Raw genomic sequence first — 17,999 nt, 5'->3', positions numbered from 1 at the left:
GGCTAAGATCTCGAATCAAAAAATGAGCCTGCGAGGTTTGAGGCTGATTCTAGGGAGGAGATGAAATAAACAACATTGCATTCTGCAGCTTAATTGTGTCCACGTCCCACAGTTTCCTGATCACAGGTGCAGTTTTATGTGTGCCACAAAGAACCCCAGTATGAATATTTCGGATTTACAGCATTTTAAAGAGGAAACAGGTGAAAAATGTCACCAGAGCTGCTTATAAAACCCCAGCTGTATCCATATTTTTGTGTTTTCCCCTCCCTCTGAACTGTTCTCCTTTTTGCCCAGAATGAATTAAAATCAAAGTAAAACATGTGCATGTGGATGAGATTATTATTTCCAGTCTATTTTCCATCTATTTCTCTTGCTGATTCTCTCTCCCCCTCTCTTTGCAGCTCTGTAGTAATACTTCAGCTCCACAACAACCTCAGGGATTTCTGGATGGATGCATCATCCTCAACCCAGTCACGTGTTTATAATTCAGAATAAAAAGCACGAGCGCGCACACACACACACACACAAATAGATGAAAGCATGTTCACATTAAAGCCCACATAGTTGCATGCAAATGCCAAAACAGACGGCATTCTCATATGCATGTGTGAAGCTCAGCATACTGTACATACACACACCAAAAGGTGGAAAGACTAAAGGCATGCATGTACACACACACACACACACACACTAATGGTGTGTATTCATAGACTCGCACAGAAGCACTCAGGGCAGATATGAAGATTTGCAGCAGTGGTTTTCTCTCCTCTGTAGCTGCAGCTCTATCCTGGCTGAACCTTGTGAATCTCTTTCTCTGTATCTCATTTTCCAATTGTTCTCTCTCACAGTATCTGCAGCTTGTTTGCACAGAGAAACATCTCCTGTCTTATTGTTTATGACTCAGAATGAAAGAACAAACACAATGTCCCAGGCAGATTTCTGAGAATCTGATCCTGCTGGGCACCTCATCTCTCTGTTTTCCCCTCTTTCCTGTATCCAAACCCTCTTTCTGCATACTCAGAGCATTCGATTCTAGTATAAATAAAACACGGGGGGAAGCTACGCAACCTTCCCTCAAAATGATCTGATCATGGCGGCATTTTCTAAACAAAAGGGAACGTGAGGAGCAGCACCTGATATGAGCAAATTCAAACCTCGCAACGCCCACAGGTGGGTCCAATGTTTTCAGATTCACTGTTCAGACCTGCAGAATATTATTTTTAAATTCTCTGGGAGCTGACATTATGTGTCAGGCTGAATTCTGAGTGCATGGTAATAAAAGTGATGCAAAGCTTCAATGAGCAGCTGCAACAAGCTGATAGAAAATATATGAGATACTGTCATAAAGTGTGTGGGAGAACGATTTCATTTCCTCCCAGATATATATACTGTGTTTTCCATCCTTTTCGTTCACTCCAGTTAACTCTCTGCGCTTTGTATCAAATACAAAAGCAATCAGCGAGTGTATTCACAGAAGAACATGAAGAGGGTTAAACAGGCATGTTTGGACAGCTTCAAATCTCATTAAGTGTTAAGGTAATTTCATTTTTATCCTATGTAGTTGTGCATGTGCATCAGTAGTTAGCTAGGTTTTTTAAGGCTGGGCTATTTAAAAAATAGCCACTGTGCTTAGCTATAAGTTTGTAAAGCCCCAACCATTTAGAATTCGAGCTCCAACCACCTTGGTTTTTGAGTGTATTTGGACAAGAGAGTGGAGTGAAAAGATAACAGCTAATGCTAACAGTGTGCCGGGCAGATCGTTCAGGAGGGTAAGACAAGGATTATGAAGCTAGAGGTCACGATTTTGAAATTCCATCATGGTGGCTTAGCTTTTCATGAGCTCCACAAGGTTAATTTTCTGCTGCTGTAACTAATAAAAGCAGTGTTGCATCTGTGTGGGTAAAATGTAGCAACTTCCTGTAAAATGAATGAAATTGGCCAGATAAATATGAATGTTAAATAAAGTCTCTGTGTTATCCACCAGTCAAGAACACAGCATCTTTGTCCTGTGTTTGTGTGTGCTGCTCCCACACCAGACACAACTAGCAAGTAAGTGGACTCAACATTCTCACATAGTGACGCATTTTCTTTCACTTGAAATTTGCTTGTAGTTTTCTCTGGATTAAAAGAAACCAAGCTGTGAGAAAGCTACAAAATTACAAACTAATCAACTGCTTTGGTCCAAAGCAAACAAACTGTTGGTGTGAAAATACCCTTAAGCACCCCAAAAGCTGTATAATCTGTCTGATTATTGCATTTGAAATTCACCAAAAGGCACGAACACCACAAATGTGGTCGAGAGAACCATTTCAATGATCCAAGAACGTCTTATTTAAACCCTTAACAAAGTTCAAATTTGTGACTGAGAAAAAAAAATACCTGTACAAGAATGAAGGAGGAAATCTTACATACACAGCTACATTTTAAAGCAGGCTGTAAACAGGTTTGTTTCTGCTGACATTTTAAAATGGGAGTCTATGGGGACTGACTCGCTTTTACAGTCAGCCTCAAGTGGACAAAAGAGGAACTGCAGTTATTTGCACACCTGAATCTTTAGCTCTGAAAAGTTCTGCTTGGTTTTAAACATAAACACTGGTTCAGAGGATTATGTGTAATGCGAAGGAGATGAACCTGCAAATAATAACCATGCGTTTCAGCTACAAAACATTTTAGCATCTTTGAGCTCATTGTTTTGGTTTATTACATCATCGTTACTGTGGTTACAGCTAATATTAGAGCTGTTTTCATCCACTGTAGGCAGAGACAAAAACAAAAATTTAGCTGCAAGCTGTGAACAACTGGCTTTTGAAAACAGTGGAGTTAAGCAGATAAAGAGGCAGATATTTCCCCCAGGAGCTGTAGACCACAGAGGAGCTAAAAGAAGAGTGAGTAGTGGACTTACATTAATCCGGTGTACAGAAATGCATCTTCAAATGAAAGCTAATGCTGCTCTGTATCATCTGGATGTACAAATAAACAACTGTTTGGTGATATGTCATATTCATACCCATCTACAAAGCTTATAGATTATGGAGCAAGAGCAAAGAAAGAGACTATGCTGGCATATGATATATGATATAAACGCATTGAGTTAAAGCCTTAAGTCTTCTTGATACAGCAGACACATGAGAGATTGTTATATGACTGTGCTTGGCCTTTGCAGAAGAGCATTTATGCATATTTTTAGGTACAGATATGGCAAACCGTCCAATCCACAGGGTGCTGTATGCAAAGACGAAGACAAACACTTTTTGCCTTCATTTATGATCTCACAGATTAGACCCAGCTTCGCTCTTTGTCTCACCGGTGACATTTTGACGACAAGACGAAGCTTCACAAATGAGTAAAAAAATGCTAAAATAATTGTAGCATAGATAACACAAACAAAATTAGGCTTTCTTGTTCCGTCTCCACACATCTACTTAACATGCTCATACAATCATTATCGTATAATGGCTGAACGTTTACAAAGAATGTGGCAGTCTGTTGTCAATAAATCACCACAAAATTAGCTGTGATGAATCACTGGATGGCTCGTGGGACAAAAAACATGACGGTCAGCGTTAGAAAGAACGGCTTTGTGGTTTCAATTAGTCAAAACTGGAAGTTGTCAGGCTTGTGAAATCTCAAAAAGGAAAGAGAAAAAAAAAGAAAAAGACAGATGGACAGAAAGGTTGTTCTGATGTTCTGGCAGTTCTGGTTCACATCAAATGCAGCAGAGAGAGGAAACAATAAATTATGAATATATAACGGATGATAACAGCCTGGTGGAGAGAACCGAGGAGGGCCAGAGAACAGGGTGTCAGCCATTCATCGCGCTGAGATATAATTAGAGAGAATCCTGATCTGGTTATTGTTAGAGGCACCGAACGCTTGAGTTGTGCGAGTTAATATAATGCATTGTGGGCCTCGATGCTCATTAGTGCCAGATCACATCGAGGCCTCTTGCACATACAGCTTCATATATGTCTGAAGGCATTAGTTGCAGCACAAATGCTGCCTTCTCACATGAAGATGTTTTAAACTCACTGCAGAAAAAGAAAAGCTTGCTCATTTTTAACTTTGTTAGGAATGTTTTTAATGATTCATAACAATCTTAAAAATATATATTTTTAAATATTTCCCCTTATAACCTCATTCTTACGGAGCCCCGCAGGGAACATGGGAGAAAAAAAATTAAGACGGACTTTTGCGAGATCTCGCAAAACAAACTCGGGATCTCGCAAAAGTTTTGGCCGCATTCTTCGGACGCCGGCTCGAAGCCGACCGGGAGGTCGAGGCACGATGTGCCAGGAAAGCGGTGTTCCTCCCGGCTGTAGTAGGTCTCGACCTTCCGTTAGCTTCAAGCTAACGGGAGGTTGAAGGCCGAAGAATGCGGCTAAAACTTTTGCGAGATCTCGCAAAAGTTTTGCGAGATCCCGAGTTTGTTTTGCGAGATCTCGCAAAACCTTTGCGAGATCTCGCAAAAGTCTGTCTTAATTTTCTTTTTCTCCCATGTCCCCTGCGGGGCTCCATACATTCTGGTTAGTAGTATTTTGACTGGTAGGTTAAGTAAATAACCTCTGGACAACATATTAATTTGTGAAAATTGGTAAAAAAATAAATAAATAAAATATGACTTTCTTAGTCATGAAAATCATCCATCCAGAGGTAATGATACAAAGTCTCCTTTTTTCTGACCAGGAGGGCAAAATTCAGCTAATCATCATACATGGTAAACAATATCTGACAAGCTAAATAGACTAAAAAATAAAATAAAATAAAATAAAAGAGCTAAATGGATTAACAAGCAGCTTGCCAAAAAATTGCAATACCTCTAGTGGCCACTTGAGGCAGGCTCCAAAGCGAGCCAGTCCTCATGGACACCCACGATAAAAAGTCCTGCTTTACAACAGAAGTAAAAATGTTTGCAGCCAGGTGGAAAATGCTTTTAGTGTCTGTGGATGGTGTTTGGCTTCATAACAACTGTACAAGGGTTGAAATTTTTTATAACTCAACCTTTAAGTTTTTTCCAGACCTAACATTAGGAACAGGGTTAACCCTTAACTGCAGCTCTGAACAGTTTGTCATGCCTTTAGAAGCATTTTAATGCAATTATCTTCAAAATTACATGACTTGATATCTGGTTAATTTTTCACAACAGCTGATTCAAGAAGTCTGCTCTCTAGCTGTGGCTCATTAGATAATAGTATGTTATTAGTATGTTACTTAATTAGTAACATAATTAGTAACTTAATTATAACTAATTAGTAGCTTTAAATTTCGGTGATTTTACTCCCATTGACACCTATATATAACATCGAGCACCTAGCCATGCAATCTGCCTTTATAAACATTTGTGAAAGAAAGGGCCGAGCTCACTGGATTTGAACTGGTACTGTAAGACTCCACTGTTACAACAAGTCAGTTTGTGAACATTTCTTTCCTTCTAGATTATAAATGATCAACTCGTAGTGCTATTATTGCAAAGTGGAAGCATTTAGAAGCACAACAACTCAGCCATGAAGTGGCAGACCTCAAAGTTACAGAGCTACTAAGTGCTGAGATGTGAGGTGCATAAAAGTCTTAGCGGACTCAATAAGCGCACAGCTGACATTAACATCATGATAAATGTTTGCCAGGAGCTTCATGGTATAGGCTCCCATGGCTGAACAGCTCCTGTAAGTGTAATGTAGGTAGCCCAGTTTGCACCAGTACAGTTTATAGGTGCTTGCTAACCAAACTTGCCAGATTTAGCTACTAACTTACTTCTCCACCTTAAAAAAGACTTCAGATGGGAGTCATGGATGAACTAGCAGGAAGCATTATATTAATTTCCCATAATGCCCATTTTAATGGGTCAAAATGTATAAAACTGCTCAGCAGCAACATCACATTCAATAAAACTGTGTTATAGATGAGCCTGTGAATAATTTTGTAGCTCATTTTGCTAAATAATGTCACAGAAACTACTTTACAAGGACCAACTGAGAACCTTCAAATGTCTATTTTATGCCTGACCACAACAAACAAAACCACAAAATATTCAGTTTACCATCCCACTATAAAAAATAAATAACATACAATTCTCACACAAGAATTAACTAAATGTAAGGACTGTTTTAAAATTCCCAATCACTCACCATGTAGACACTCAGGTCCTCCCATCATGCTTTGCTGCTGTTGAGGTGGTGGCGGCTGTGGTTGTGGTTGGACGGTCTCCAGTCCAAGCAGTGAAGAAGAAGAGGATGAGGAGGACATGGAGGAGGAAGAGGAGGAGCAGGGCGGAGGAGAGGTGGGAGGACACTGAGAACTCTGGTTAGGCACCGCAGACTGGGAGCTCTGGGAGGAGAACACAAACAAAAGCAGAAATTGTAATCAGAAGAAATTTGGCTTAAAGCGGGAGGAGCTAAAACAGCTTGTGTCAAATAGAAGATGAACAGAGGTGCTACACAAATACACAGGATAAGATGAATGAGTACTATTTTCAATGATAAATCATGCAGTGCTGCTCCAGCAGTGTCCAGGAATGGTTCTTTTGAAATCTCATTAGTGCTTTAAGGATTTCTTCAAATTAAAATAGTTCATTAGCTTATAACAGAGCAATGGCAGTATAAGGTTAGCTTAAAGTCCAAAGATTAATCTCACAGTGTAGTGCATGGCCCTACGATCGTGACTTATTCACAATTCAGAAAAAACAATGGGACTGATAGACATTAGCCAGCAAACTAAGCAGCTAGCAAGCTGTGCAGAGAAAGGTTAAAGGTGCGCTTACATCATGCCAGCATGATTTAAACTTTAAAATCATGCTTCATATTTGAAATATTCATTAATTATCTGAATTACAAAGTGCGTCCAAAGGCTCACAGCAGGATCTTTTCCTACTTTTACATTGCATTTCAATATTTTTTACATTCCTTGCTAGTCTGTTGGACTGTTTCTATGTTATTCCAGTAGAGTTATAATATATTACAAGGTTTAAGAAAAATGCTCTACAGATGCCACAGAAAGCAGAGATGATGTCGCTCTTTACATGATGTATTTTATTTCGCTCATTCCTCCTTTGGATGCAGCCGCAGGCTGTGAGCAGCTGCAGCTGCTAGTGAATCCGTGGCTATAATATGGTTACTGCTCAGACTACTGCAAATGCAAATAAGAAGAGTGTTCACTTGCAATGCATGCAGAGCCTGCACTGCAAGTGAACACTGCGAGTAGCTAAAAATTAAATAAACAGGAAAGTGTACGTAGTTTTAAAAAAACATAACCGTTGAAATCTCCAAAAAACAAACTGAACTGCAGTTAATTGACTTCCAGTGATCGTAGTGAAGGTCATTTCAGTTTATCAACACAAGTCTCTGCAGTTCCCACCAGAATGAGTTGCAGAACGCCAAAGATGTTTTTCAGGTAAAAAATATATATATGATAAGAGTAGTGAGAGACTGAACTGCTCCATTTGCCACCTTGGCTGCTGACAACAAATTAACACTGAAGGGTTACAGCGAGCTAAGAATGTTTATCTTGAAACTGAAGCCGCATTGTAACAAGAGCATTTCCACCTTATTAAGAATTCCTGGAAACACTCCTGCACTGCAAGCATTGAAGAATCAGCTGGCTCCTTTTGTGACAATGAAGACTAAACGATGACTGGCCAGATAACTGGTAAACTAGCACAGTTTAGCATTAGCTCACTCATCTGAGGTTTTCTCTTGAGGAAATGATGATGTCCCTGCAACTGTTTCATTAACATCTGTGCTGAATAAACATTAAATTGTCTTCTTCCACTATAACGTCTTTTGGTTTGGTAAAATTGAGGTATGATTCATAAACTTGTGATTTTTGATCTCCATCTATTTTACCTGCGAGGGGATCTGGGCAGTAGCAGAGCTGGGCCCATTGCTGTGCATCCCCATCCCATTCTCAGTCAGGAACTCCTCCAAGTCCATGTACTGCAGCTGGAACAGGCCTCCATCACACGGCAGGGTCCTCTCCCACAGCAGCGGGCCCAGGAAGGCTGACTGTGAGTTAGGTCGCAGTGCGCCGGAGCCTGGGGTTCCTCCCACCCCATTTGCTCCACCGGCACTGACACCCAGAGAGTCTTCATCGGAGTCCAGAGGCTTGTCTTTGTCTGAAGAGAGAAGAGAGTGAGATATCTTCCATTAAGCTGCTATTAGTTCTGTTGTTTCGTCTGCTCTGACTAAAGTATGCAATGAAACTCATTCATCCTTCTTTTTAAAGTGTTTGCAACGATAACTCACATTTGTTTAGCATCAGACAACAAACATTTTCAGTGTTTTCTTTCAAAAATGGCTCAAACTACAAAACCCTGAAGTTCTCATCCACATATTTATGTAGTTTAATTGCAGTCCTTTGGTGGAATCTGTATCACAAAGGACTCTATATATTAGACACCTAAAAACGTATCTGTGCATGTGCTATTTTGCAGATGCACAGATAGGTTTGTGCATCTGCACAAACTTATCATGTTCTTCCCATGATGACTCAGCAATGGCAATAGAGCTCAGGACCCCTAAGCATCGTTTTTACTAGTGCAGCTGTGAAGGTTCATAACCTAAAACACTGCTTTCAGTTCCTTAATGTAAGCAAACAAGAATCTGGGAAACTACTGGTTTTTCCTTTGGGGGACTCTGACAGATTTTCTGGATTTCCACTGTCGCTAGCAGATGTTCAGGCCACATCTTCTATTTCTATCTGCCAGACATTGTTTGTGAATGCAGATGAATCTTTAGAAAAACACTGAATCGTCATCATGCATTGGTTATTCAATGCAATTCAGTAATTACCAGCCCTCTTTTGTTCGCCACATAGACCTTTTAAATGCATACAACCAAAGCCTGCTCAAATATGTCTGGTCAATAGGACTACAAAAAGTCTCCGAACAAAACCCAGGAAACTTCCCAGAACACAAAACACAATCGAGGTTAACCTCCTGCCAGCCACTGTATCACTGACAAACCACTGAGGGGTAGGGTTAGGCTGTACTTCAGCTACGTGTTTTTAAAGACTAATTTCAGAAACTAGACAACATTATCTTCCATGCATTTAAACGTCTTTTATATGATTTCCATCTGAGAGGTAAAAGAGGTAAAAACAAATCCATATAGATGGACCACTGGGAGCCTGAACTTAACCCTAACCAAGTCACTGGTGATCGAATGGATGTTAAGAGGTTAATCAAACACAAGTGACAGCAAAAGTAAGCAGAAAACCAACCAAAACAGTGCAAAATGCAAAAATCCCTAACACCACCCACAGTTTCCTGGTTTAAAGACCCGTCTCTCTCTCTACCATCAGTGGTATCATCCAGTTCAGAGCAACAATGTCACGTGCTCCAGCTGGCAGCTTCTGAGGAAACATCAGAATGGTTTCTTTAAGATAAGAATTGCTTATCCTGAACTGAACACTGCATCCTAAACAGTTTAACATGGATACAGGTAGTATTAAGGGGTGTCCACACAGGAAGAGACTAGCATGGATGTATCACTGAATGTCAATGTCTGGGAGCGAAAGATAAAGTTGATATAACTGGCTGAAAAACACATGATAGCGTCACCTACACCCCTGGTGACCTGCCGTCAGCTACAAAGCAATGGCTTCATGCTTATTTCAAAAGAATCCTTTGAGAATTTGAAGTAACATCTGATCGATATACAGCCTGAGGTTGGTTTCTTGTGCAATTCAGCTCACTGCGGCTCAAAGAGGATCAGACTGACATGACTTTTGCTTCACAAAGCATGAAAATAATTTTAAAAAGAGAAGCCACACAAGCCAACAAAGACCCAACAAAGGCTTGTGCCACTGCCTGGCACACATGTCCTTATCACCCTATAAAGCACTTAGCCACAATCATTAAAAGGCACCTATAAATAAATTGAGCGACCTTGCACTCTGACCTCATCGTGAAAGTCCGATGGAAAGATTAACCATCAATAAACCATCACCAGAAAAAAGGGATTGTTAAAAGAACAGGAAATAAAGGGAAGCACTTCATGGAAATATAGACAATGATAGCTTTGTACTCTGCCCCTTTGGTTATATTGTTCAAAAGGATTACATTGCCAAAAGCCCATATTGAAGAAGTGGCACGCTGAAGAATAAAGCCCCATAAAACAGCACTAAAAGAGCATATTTAACAGGGCTGGAATGACACAGAGACAGACTGTGAGTTGTGAAGAAAAGTGAGAGGCTGGGGAGAGTATCAGTGAGGCTGGAAACTTATATTTAAACGGATTAAAGTATATAAAGACGTGAGAGATCACAGCAGTGGATGGACAGATAGGTACTCAGAAGGTGGGAGGAGTAGAAAATAATCTGTCTCTGGCAGTATCTTAATCATCTGGCTGCCAGTGTAGTAAATTTAGCTACAACCAGAGCACAAAACTCACAATCTTTGCTTTGTGGAGACTGTTTGGTTCTGTAGTTTAAGATGCTTCAAAGCTAATGTTCATGATTTTAAAATAAAAAGAGCAAAAAAAGAGAGATGCAAAATAAATTTAAGAAGAAGAAGACAAATAAGTGAAGTATCCCAGAAACAACATTCAGGTGGAACATTTGCAGCCTGATTTATGACTATTCCTTACGTTTGGTGGTGCAATCACCATAGCAACAACAACCAATCGCTAACAAGGCAAGCTAAGCGAGTTTTCATCGGCCTGCCTGTTGTGAAATTTGTTCGTAGATAGCGGGCTGATTTTTCACCACAATGATCGATTTCTCCAATGTGTTGATGCCAAACTGCAAAAGCAGCCACCTCACGCTCTCTGTATATTTACTTGACCTGATTTGACTAGTCTCTGTGTGTGTTAGCCCTGTGATAGTCTGGTGACTTGTCCACTGTGTACCCTGCCTCACGCCCTGTGACAGCTGGGATAGGCTGCATGCCAGCACAACTCTGAAGTGGATAAGCGGTTAAGAAAATGAGATGAATGGATGGATGATGTGACTGGTAGCAGTGGTGTCGGTAATTGCAAAGTTGAACTTCTCTCAACTTTTCAGGGCGACCAACGTGAAGGAAAGAACTCACAATTCTATTTGGCGGTACATATTGTCATTCAAAATAAATGAGAATCCGGCCTAAATGCCTCCAGGTCACTTAAAGTGACCTTAAATTTTTCCAGGAAAAACAGCTCCTTTACAGTTAGTTGATTTTGCAACTGATCTAAAGCCGACGGAGAAGCAAATTGGAACGTCCTTTTTCCAAATCTAATCCAAGCTTTAGGGACAGACAAAAGAAAAAAAGTCTTGGGATCAAAGTCAATGACTTCTTATACTTTTTTGACAGATGTAGGTCAGTAAGTGAGATTGGAGCAGGCCGAGAGCTTCCTAATAAGAAATAAAAGGGCAAAGCAACCATCCAACCTGAGCATACAATATGCAACGATGCATAAGCTTTAAGGTTTGCAGTGACTATCAGGCTTTGTGACAGACAGTATCTAGCACATGAAAGCATTGCAAAAACACATAAAGGTGGTAGCAGCAGATCTTTTTCTTGCATTAAAATAAACATGGTATACTCTCAAGTATATACTCAGTTCAGCTGAGTCAAACTAGCCGCAGTGTCGAGCAGACACTTCTAAGATATCACAGGAGCTTAAGTGAAGTAATTCAAGTGCAAAGGAAAATGAAAAGATAATCTAAAAGCAACAGAGGGCAAAGTCATTAAAAGACATGGGGAAATCCCTTTTCTGTAAAGCAGCGTGAGGAGGACCAGAGGGCGAATGGATGGGAGGAATAAGTGGAAGTGACACAGCTTAATCAAAGTGACACTTTGAACTCAAGTGGACAAGTCATTAAAATCTGACAGACTGCGAACTGACCCGCAGCACAGCAGAGAGGAGAGGAAACGTGGCAGTGGAGGTTTGGAAGAAGAGATGATCCATGCAAATAGGAGTGAGATGTGCAAAAAGAAGAGAGAGAGAGAGATTTACAAGGGGAGGAAGAGGAGAGGGATGCAAATAAATGGCTTTGGAAAAAAAATAAGTCTGGGTGATGAGAGTAAAAGATGAAGACAGAGAGGAAGGGAGACAAAACCTGAGAAAATGTAAATCAGCGGAGGGGCCGCTGTTGTGAAGCGAGTGGAAGACGAGAAGAGAGCAAGACAGGAAAGTGTGAGAGGGAAAACTCAAAGACGTGCAATACAGGGAGCGAGAGAGAGAGAGAGGGAGGGAGATGTGCTAGATAGAGTGGGTGTTTGTGAAGGCGTCAAACAAAGCTAGCCGGGGGGGGGACACACAGCAGCAAGGCACAGGGCTGCATTGTGGAAGGGGAACAGCAGCTAAATCAGGGGCAAAAACATCTTCTTTATGCCCCTGAATGCCTCTCCTCTCATTAGGAGGATACTGTACTGAGCTGCTTTCTGACTCCATGGAGAGACTGTCAACTGTGTTCACCATCATCTCCTCCTCCTCTTCCTCCTCCACAGAAAGGAGCTGTAGTGGCACCAAAAAGCCACCAGGGGCCAACAACATGCAGGGAGCCACTGGACAGTGCCATTCCTTTGCCCCCCCGACCCCCTCTGTGAATGTGTGTGTTCAGTTGTATCTACACTCATGAGGCACTGACTCTTGACAACCTTCTGTTCTTGTGAGGACATGTTTTTTATCTCTTCATGTTAAATAAATGTGTTTTAATTGAGGTTTAACTTAATTTACTGGTACTCAGCGGAAGAGAATCAATGCAAATCGCTGCCTCGCAAGTGTGCGTATGCGTGTGACAGCAGCTGACTGGGAGTTATAATATCCCCACAGCAAGAGAGAGGAAGGAGAAGCAGGCTGGTTAATATTTGTTGTGGCAGCTGGAGGATGGGAAATAATTCAATCCCACTCAGTAACCTTTATTTAAACAAACCAAACGACTGCTGCTTCTGCTGCTTTGGCTGGATTTTTGATGGCATCCACTCCAGATTGTGTTTCTTTTTTTACACCCTCTTCTTCCCTCCTCCTCTTCCTCCTCCTCCTCCTCCTCATCTAGATCATTTCACTTCACCACCACCAAATGCAAAAGGGAAGCGTTTAATATAAAAATGCAGCAGGCCAGAAGGAGGAAAGCTTGCAAAGAAAACAATGTCCATGTGAGTGTGTGTTGGATAAGCAGGGCCTCCTCTGTGTTTTACAATCACACCTACCCACTCAGTCACATGCACACACACACGTTCACACACTCATGAATAATCCCTGTGACATTTCTGCAAAGAATATAAGCTACTGTTTATTGTTTGTTTTTCAAATCAGAGCTGCAGCCCTTTATTTCTTTCAATATATCTTAATTATCTTCTTCTTCTTTTTTAATCCTCATGACAGCAGCTGGTAATGTGTCCAAAACCCTAACATAATCAGCTTAAAATCAAGCAGCCATTTTTCCACATATGAAAATGTGGGGAACAAAGACCAAATCTGGCTTTTTCAGTTGAGTAAAGGGATTGAAAACGTGGCCCAATAAGTCCCTAATCACAAATTTACAGATAAATTTTGCAAATGTGTGAGAAAAGCTTTGTAAATAAAGTTTATCTTTACTCTCCTTTAGTGCACTTAATGTGGACATTTCCTACATGCATCACACAGACATAATACAGGCCTATACTGCGCTTGCAATACAATGAAATTGGCCTCTGTACGGCTGAGGTATTTCCCTAGTGGCCCTTTAAGGAGTTTGTTCCTATTGGATCCCTTACTCACACGCGCGGAAAAGCGTACACGTGCCCACACTCACCTTTCATCTCGCAACAGTCCTTGGGGCCTCTCTGGTCTGCCTTGATTGGCACCTGAAGCAGAGATTTCAGGTTGGTCATAGAGGTCAGGTGTCCACCTTGGGGGCCACTTCCAGCCGGGTTGCTGGCCCCAAACTGGGGGCTTGTGGCCCCGGCAGGGAGATCCGGTGGTAGGAGCTGGGTGAGAGGCCTTGACATAACTTCTCGGGGGGAATAAGAGGAGGAGGAGGAGGACAGGAGGAGGTGAGGGGAGGAGGAAGTGGAGTGGGGCAACCTGCAAGAGACCGTAAGATCAAAATAATCCACTTAGTGATGCTAATTGACGGGCGCGCCTTCAAAAGGTGCGCGGACAGGTGACGCGTGTGCGCTCAGGGTGTCCACCTGATTGTCGCCAGTCCCATGCAAGAAAATGTGCGAAAGAAAAAAAAAAACGAAACAAAAAGAAAAAAGAGGGAGGATTTATATCCAAAATGGCACCATGTTGACCGAGTCTAATTCATCCTCCAGGAGTAGCTGTCAGTCGGTTAGTTGGTCGGTCGATCGCTCGGTGAGTCCGGAGGGAGCTATAAACAATATTAAGAGAGCAGAAATAAAGGCAGTAGAAACAGCGGAGTACAGTCGACTCGCGGCGGTGGGAAGTCTCCAAGACAGAAAAGAGCGAAGAACAAAAAGAGGGGCGAAAAAATGACAAGATGACGGAAATAAAGAGATCCCCCGGAAAAAATAATAATATCCAGTAGTATGAGAGACGGATAGATGGGGCTGATGGCTCTTATTTTCCTCTCTCTCCCTCTCTCTCCCTCTCTGCCAGTCAGCTGGAACCAACACGGGCCGCTCGTGTGACGTCACCGCTCACGGGGGAAAGGCGCTTGGGGGCGTGGATCGTTTGCATACAGCGGCAACGCCCACACAGCCCAATATGACCACGCCTCTCCTTCCCGTGTACTCAGAGTCTCGGCGCTGCATTTATGACTAGTTTAAAATTTGGTAAATGTGAACTTCAAATTATTTTGCTCTTTCTCCTTTGTTTTTTTCAGGGAAACTGAACAAAACGTTTAATCTCATGACAAAAAATAAGTCCTGTACCCGATGTTGACATCCCCATGTATAATAGAGGTCCTTCTGGTCGTCCACAAACAAAAAACTATTGACCACGGACTGCAGTCAAGAAATTAAATGAATGTCTATGACTGACAGTTAATGTGGCTACTAATTAAGAAATGTTGAAAATGTTTCTGATTAAACGATCACACAATGTTAAAAATGTTAAAAAGCAAGGATGCAACTCAAGGATAAATTATATTATTTTGGTATCAGCTTACAATACATGCTAGATTCAAGCTGAACAAAATAAACCAAAAAAAAGGGAAAAACACAAAACAATTAAGTTAAAGTGCAAACATAAAACATAAAGGCCTAACAACGTAAATGCATAAAATAAAACAAAAGCTAAAACGATGGCAGCTAGAAAATATAATATAAAATAAACTTTTATGGAAGAAAATATGTTAAATTTCATAAAAGTATGAAAACAACAGATAAAAATATGGTAAATGTTATTAAAAAATTAAGCAAAATAACATTTATTTAATAAAAAGAATAAGAAAATAATGTTATAAAAATGTAAAATTACAAGATTACTAAAACGCTACCGCTTCTCGTGAATGCAACACACATTGACACTAAAACGTGACGCCTCCATGAAGTTTCAGCCAATAGCGGCCGCATGAGATAATTCCTGGATGGCCCGTGAACACGCCTCGCCCCGCCCCTCTTCTCTCACGCTGTCACTTAAACAGCGAAAGCAGAGCCCGCCGCGTGCGTGTGTGTACTAAAATGAGATGCAGCTCCTGAAACGTCAGGATGTTTACCTTTTCCACTTCCTTATCTGAGCAATAAAGGAAAATACGATTACTTTTACCCCGAGTTCAAACGCGAACAAACACAAACGGTCTTACCATTTACTCCACACTAAAAACATATACACGCTATTCTTTTTAACAAAAGAGACACTTAAATAAAGGGCCGCCCTATTATACTGGCAGTACACCGAAACCATTAATTTATAACTGTTTCCTTGAATATTGTGAGTATGTTTTAACTCATACATAAACTGTTTGCTGCGAGGCTTCAAAATAATAGAATAAAAGTCATTAAATTGTCTCAAATCTGATAAAAAAAACCACCCGAGGAGCAGCGCCTCGTCTGTTTTCTCCCTGTTGGATGTCCCTATCTGACTCTCGCGCTCTCAACAACAAGCACATGGACCCGGCACGCGCCGACTGTTGCCTACCGGCGACTGTGCAGCGCTGCGATTGGCTGAATCTAGGTCACTCGCTGCGGCTCTCAGCGCTCTATTGGCTAAAAATAGGTCACAGTCTCCGCCCACAGATTTCCCCATGCCATGGCCGCGTGAGAGCACGGTTGGAGGGAAGGAGGGGGGTGTTTATGTTTCACTTCTGAAGGATCCATTAAAGATCATGTTTACCTTTTCATCGTAAATGTTCCGAAGGCACAGACAAACTAAGGCAAAGTAAACAAAAAATACAGCAAGGACTTCATAAAACAAAGACAACGTTAATAAAACGGATAAACAGCAAATAAACAATAAATGATCCAAAAGCTCTTAATTTTGTTTACACTTTAAAACCATTTTTAGCAGTTCAGTGATTTTTACTACAATGAAGTATTTTTGCTGATTATTAATTATTAATATTTCCGTCATATTTTGAGTGTTTTGTTTTGTATGCTTTTTAGTTACATGTTTGAACTTTTTTCCTATGTTACCAGACAGATAAAGTTGAGTTCTAAATCTACATCAGTGGATTTCATACCAGTCTGTATGAAATTCTTCATTTTTCTTATTCTTCGATCACCTGTCTCTATCTCACCCCACCCCTATAGTTCTCCTCTGTCACACCAGCACATCTGCATGTCCTCCACTAGATCCATGAACCTCCTCTGTGGTCTTTGTCAACACCTTGTTGTCCAGTATTTCCACTATCTCTCCTCTGCACATGTCCGAACCATCTCAGACTCACTTCACTAACTTTGTCTCCAAACCTCTAAACCTAACTTGTTCTTAACTCCACTTAAGATACCACCTCCAACTTGGCTTCCTGTCTTTAGTGTGAAAGAAGCAAAAACATTTTTATTATCATCTTCTTTTTTTATCCAGGCAAAAGTCAGTTTAGCAGACACGTAACAATTAAAAAAATCATATGTGTGATTTTGGCCTTTAGAAAAGAACCCAAGTGTTTTGGCAAGCATTAAATTACTATAATAAACTACATAAAAAGCGGGCTATAGCAAAAATAATACTATTATTGCTATTAAAGAGCTCTTTTCGATGTGAAACATATCTCAAAATACTGGTGTAATTTATTTTGTCTTCTAAAACAAAGTCATTTCTGTTTAAATGTTAGCCATACGCTAGCATTGCAAACCAAACTAGCAGAAGTCATTATTACAACATCTTGTAAATGAACGAAAAATGCAACTGGTTTAAAACGTGACTTCTGCTGCTGTCATTCATGGTTCCTGGAAGCTCCTACACATCTTATGTTATGATGATATAGTGATGTTACACATACATGACAGGAATGTGTGAATAGTAAGAAGCCAAAATAATCTGCCTCACACACAGACACGCACAGAGCAGCTGAGTGCGTGCACGCTGGCACGGATCAGCAAAAAGTGTGAAACAACAGCTTGACTCCACTAATGTGTGATCTGAGTTTCATGAGGCGTTTCGAATCAAAATTATTTTCCCCTCATCCCTTCCTCCAACACTTGGGACTCAGCCATGTTTTAAAGGATATTTAAATGCTGCCATCTAGTGACTGGTTGTTGGTATTGCAACAACTTTAAAAAAAACACCCCACTTCCCACTGGTGTTTTTTTAAGGGTTTACACCTAATAATTCATTCTAAGATTTTGTGACGTGCAGAGGAGTTGAGAGCGGGAAGATCAGCTGAGTGTGCGTGAAAGAGCACACCTGTCTGCGTGTTTCGGGTGTTTAAGGCTGGCTTTGTCACAGCTGCATGTGAGTCGGGCGCTCAGCTTGTGCCAGGCTGTTTTCAAAGTGTTTTCTCACAGGCAGCATGAGAGAGAGACCACTTCACGGTCCCTGCAGGAAGAAAGTGTGGATAAAAATATCCTCAATCCGTTAATTGTCTAAAACAAACTTTGAGGGGATGGAAGTTTTTTTTGTCTTTGTGCGAGAAACATGATGGACGCCCACTTAAGTCCTATGCTGGACCTTGACCGTGGGGTTAGGGTTATATCTGAGAGGTTT

The 17,999-nt window shown here is 41.0% G+C and overlaps 1 protein-coding gene and 1 long non-coding RNA gene across 2 annotated transcripts in view; one reads left to right on the top strand and one right to left on the bottom strand.

The window, feature by feature from the left end:
• Positions 1–14,560, bottom strand: part of dbpa (D site albumin promoter binding protein a) — a 43,446-nt gene extending 28,886 nt beyond the window's left edge. The window contains exons 1-3 of the mRNA XM_040022987.1: positions 13,705–14,560; positions 7,836–8,104; positions 6,123–6,321 (exon numbers count right to left, since the gene is read on the bottom strand). Coding sequence (XP_039878921.1) covers positions 6,123–6,321; positions 7,836–8,104; positions 13,705–13,900 — 664 coding nt within the window. The 5' untranslated portion in view covers positions 13,901–14,560. The remainder of the gene's footprint in view (positions 1–6,122; positions 6,322–7,835; positions 8,105–13,704) is intronic.
• LOC120728192 lies at positions 971–7,763 on the top strand. The gene is made up of 2 exons (XR_005694656.1): positions 971–2,049; positions 6,130–7,763. It is a non-coding gene; the product is annotated as an uncharacterized LOC120728192 (long non-coding RNA).
• Positions 14,561–17,999: the final 3,439 nt, after the last annotated feature.

The sequence above is a fragment of the Simochromis diagramma genome, unplaced genomic scaffold (genome assembly GCF_900408965.1).
Source record: "Simochromis diagramma unplaced genomic scaffold, fSimDia1.1 OVJJ01000307.1, whole genome shotgun sequence".
Taxonomy (NCBI): domain Eukaryota; kingdom Metazoa; phylum Chordata; class Actinopteri; order Cichliformes; family Cichlidae; genus Simochromis; species Simochromis diagramma.
Note: the sequence above shows the minus strand (reverse complement) of the source record. Positions and strands in the feature narration are given on the sequence as shown.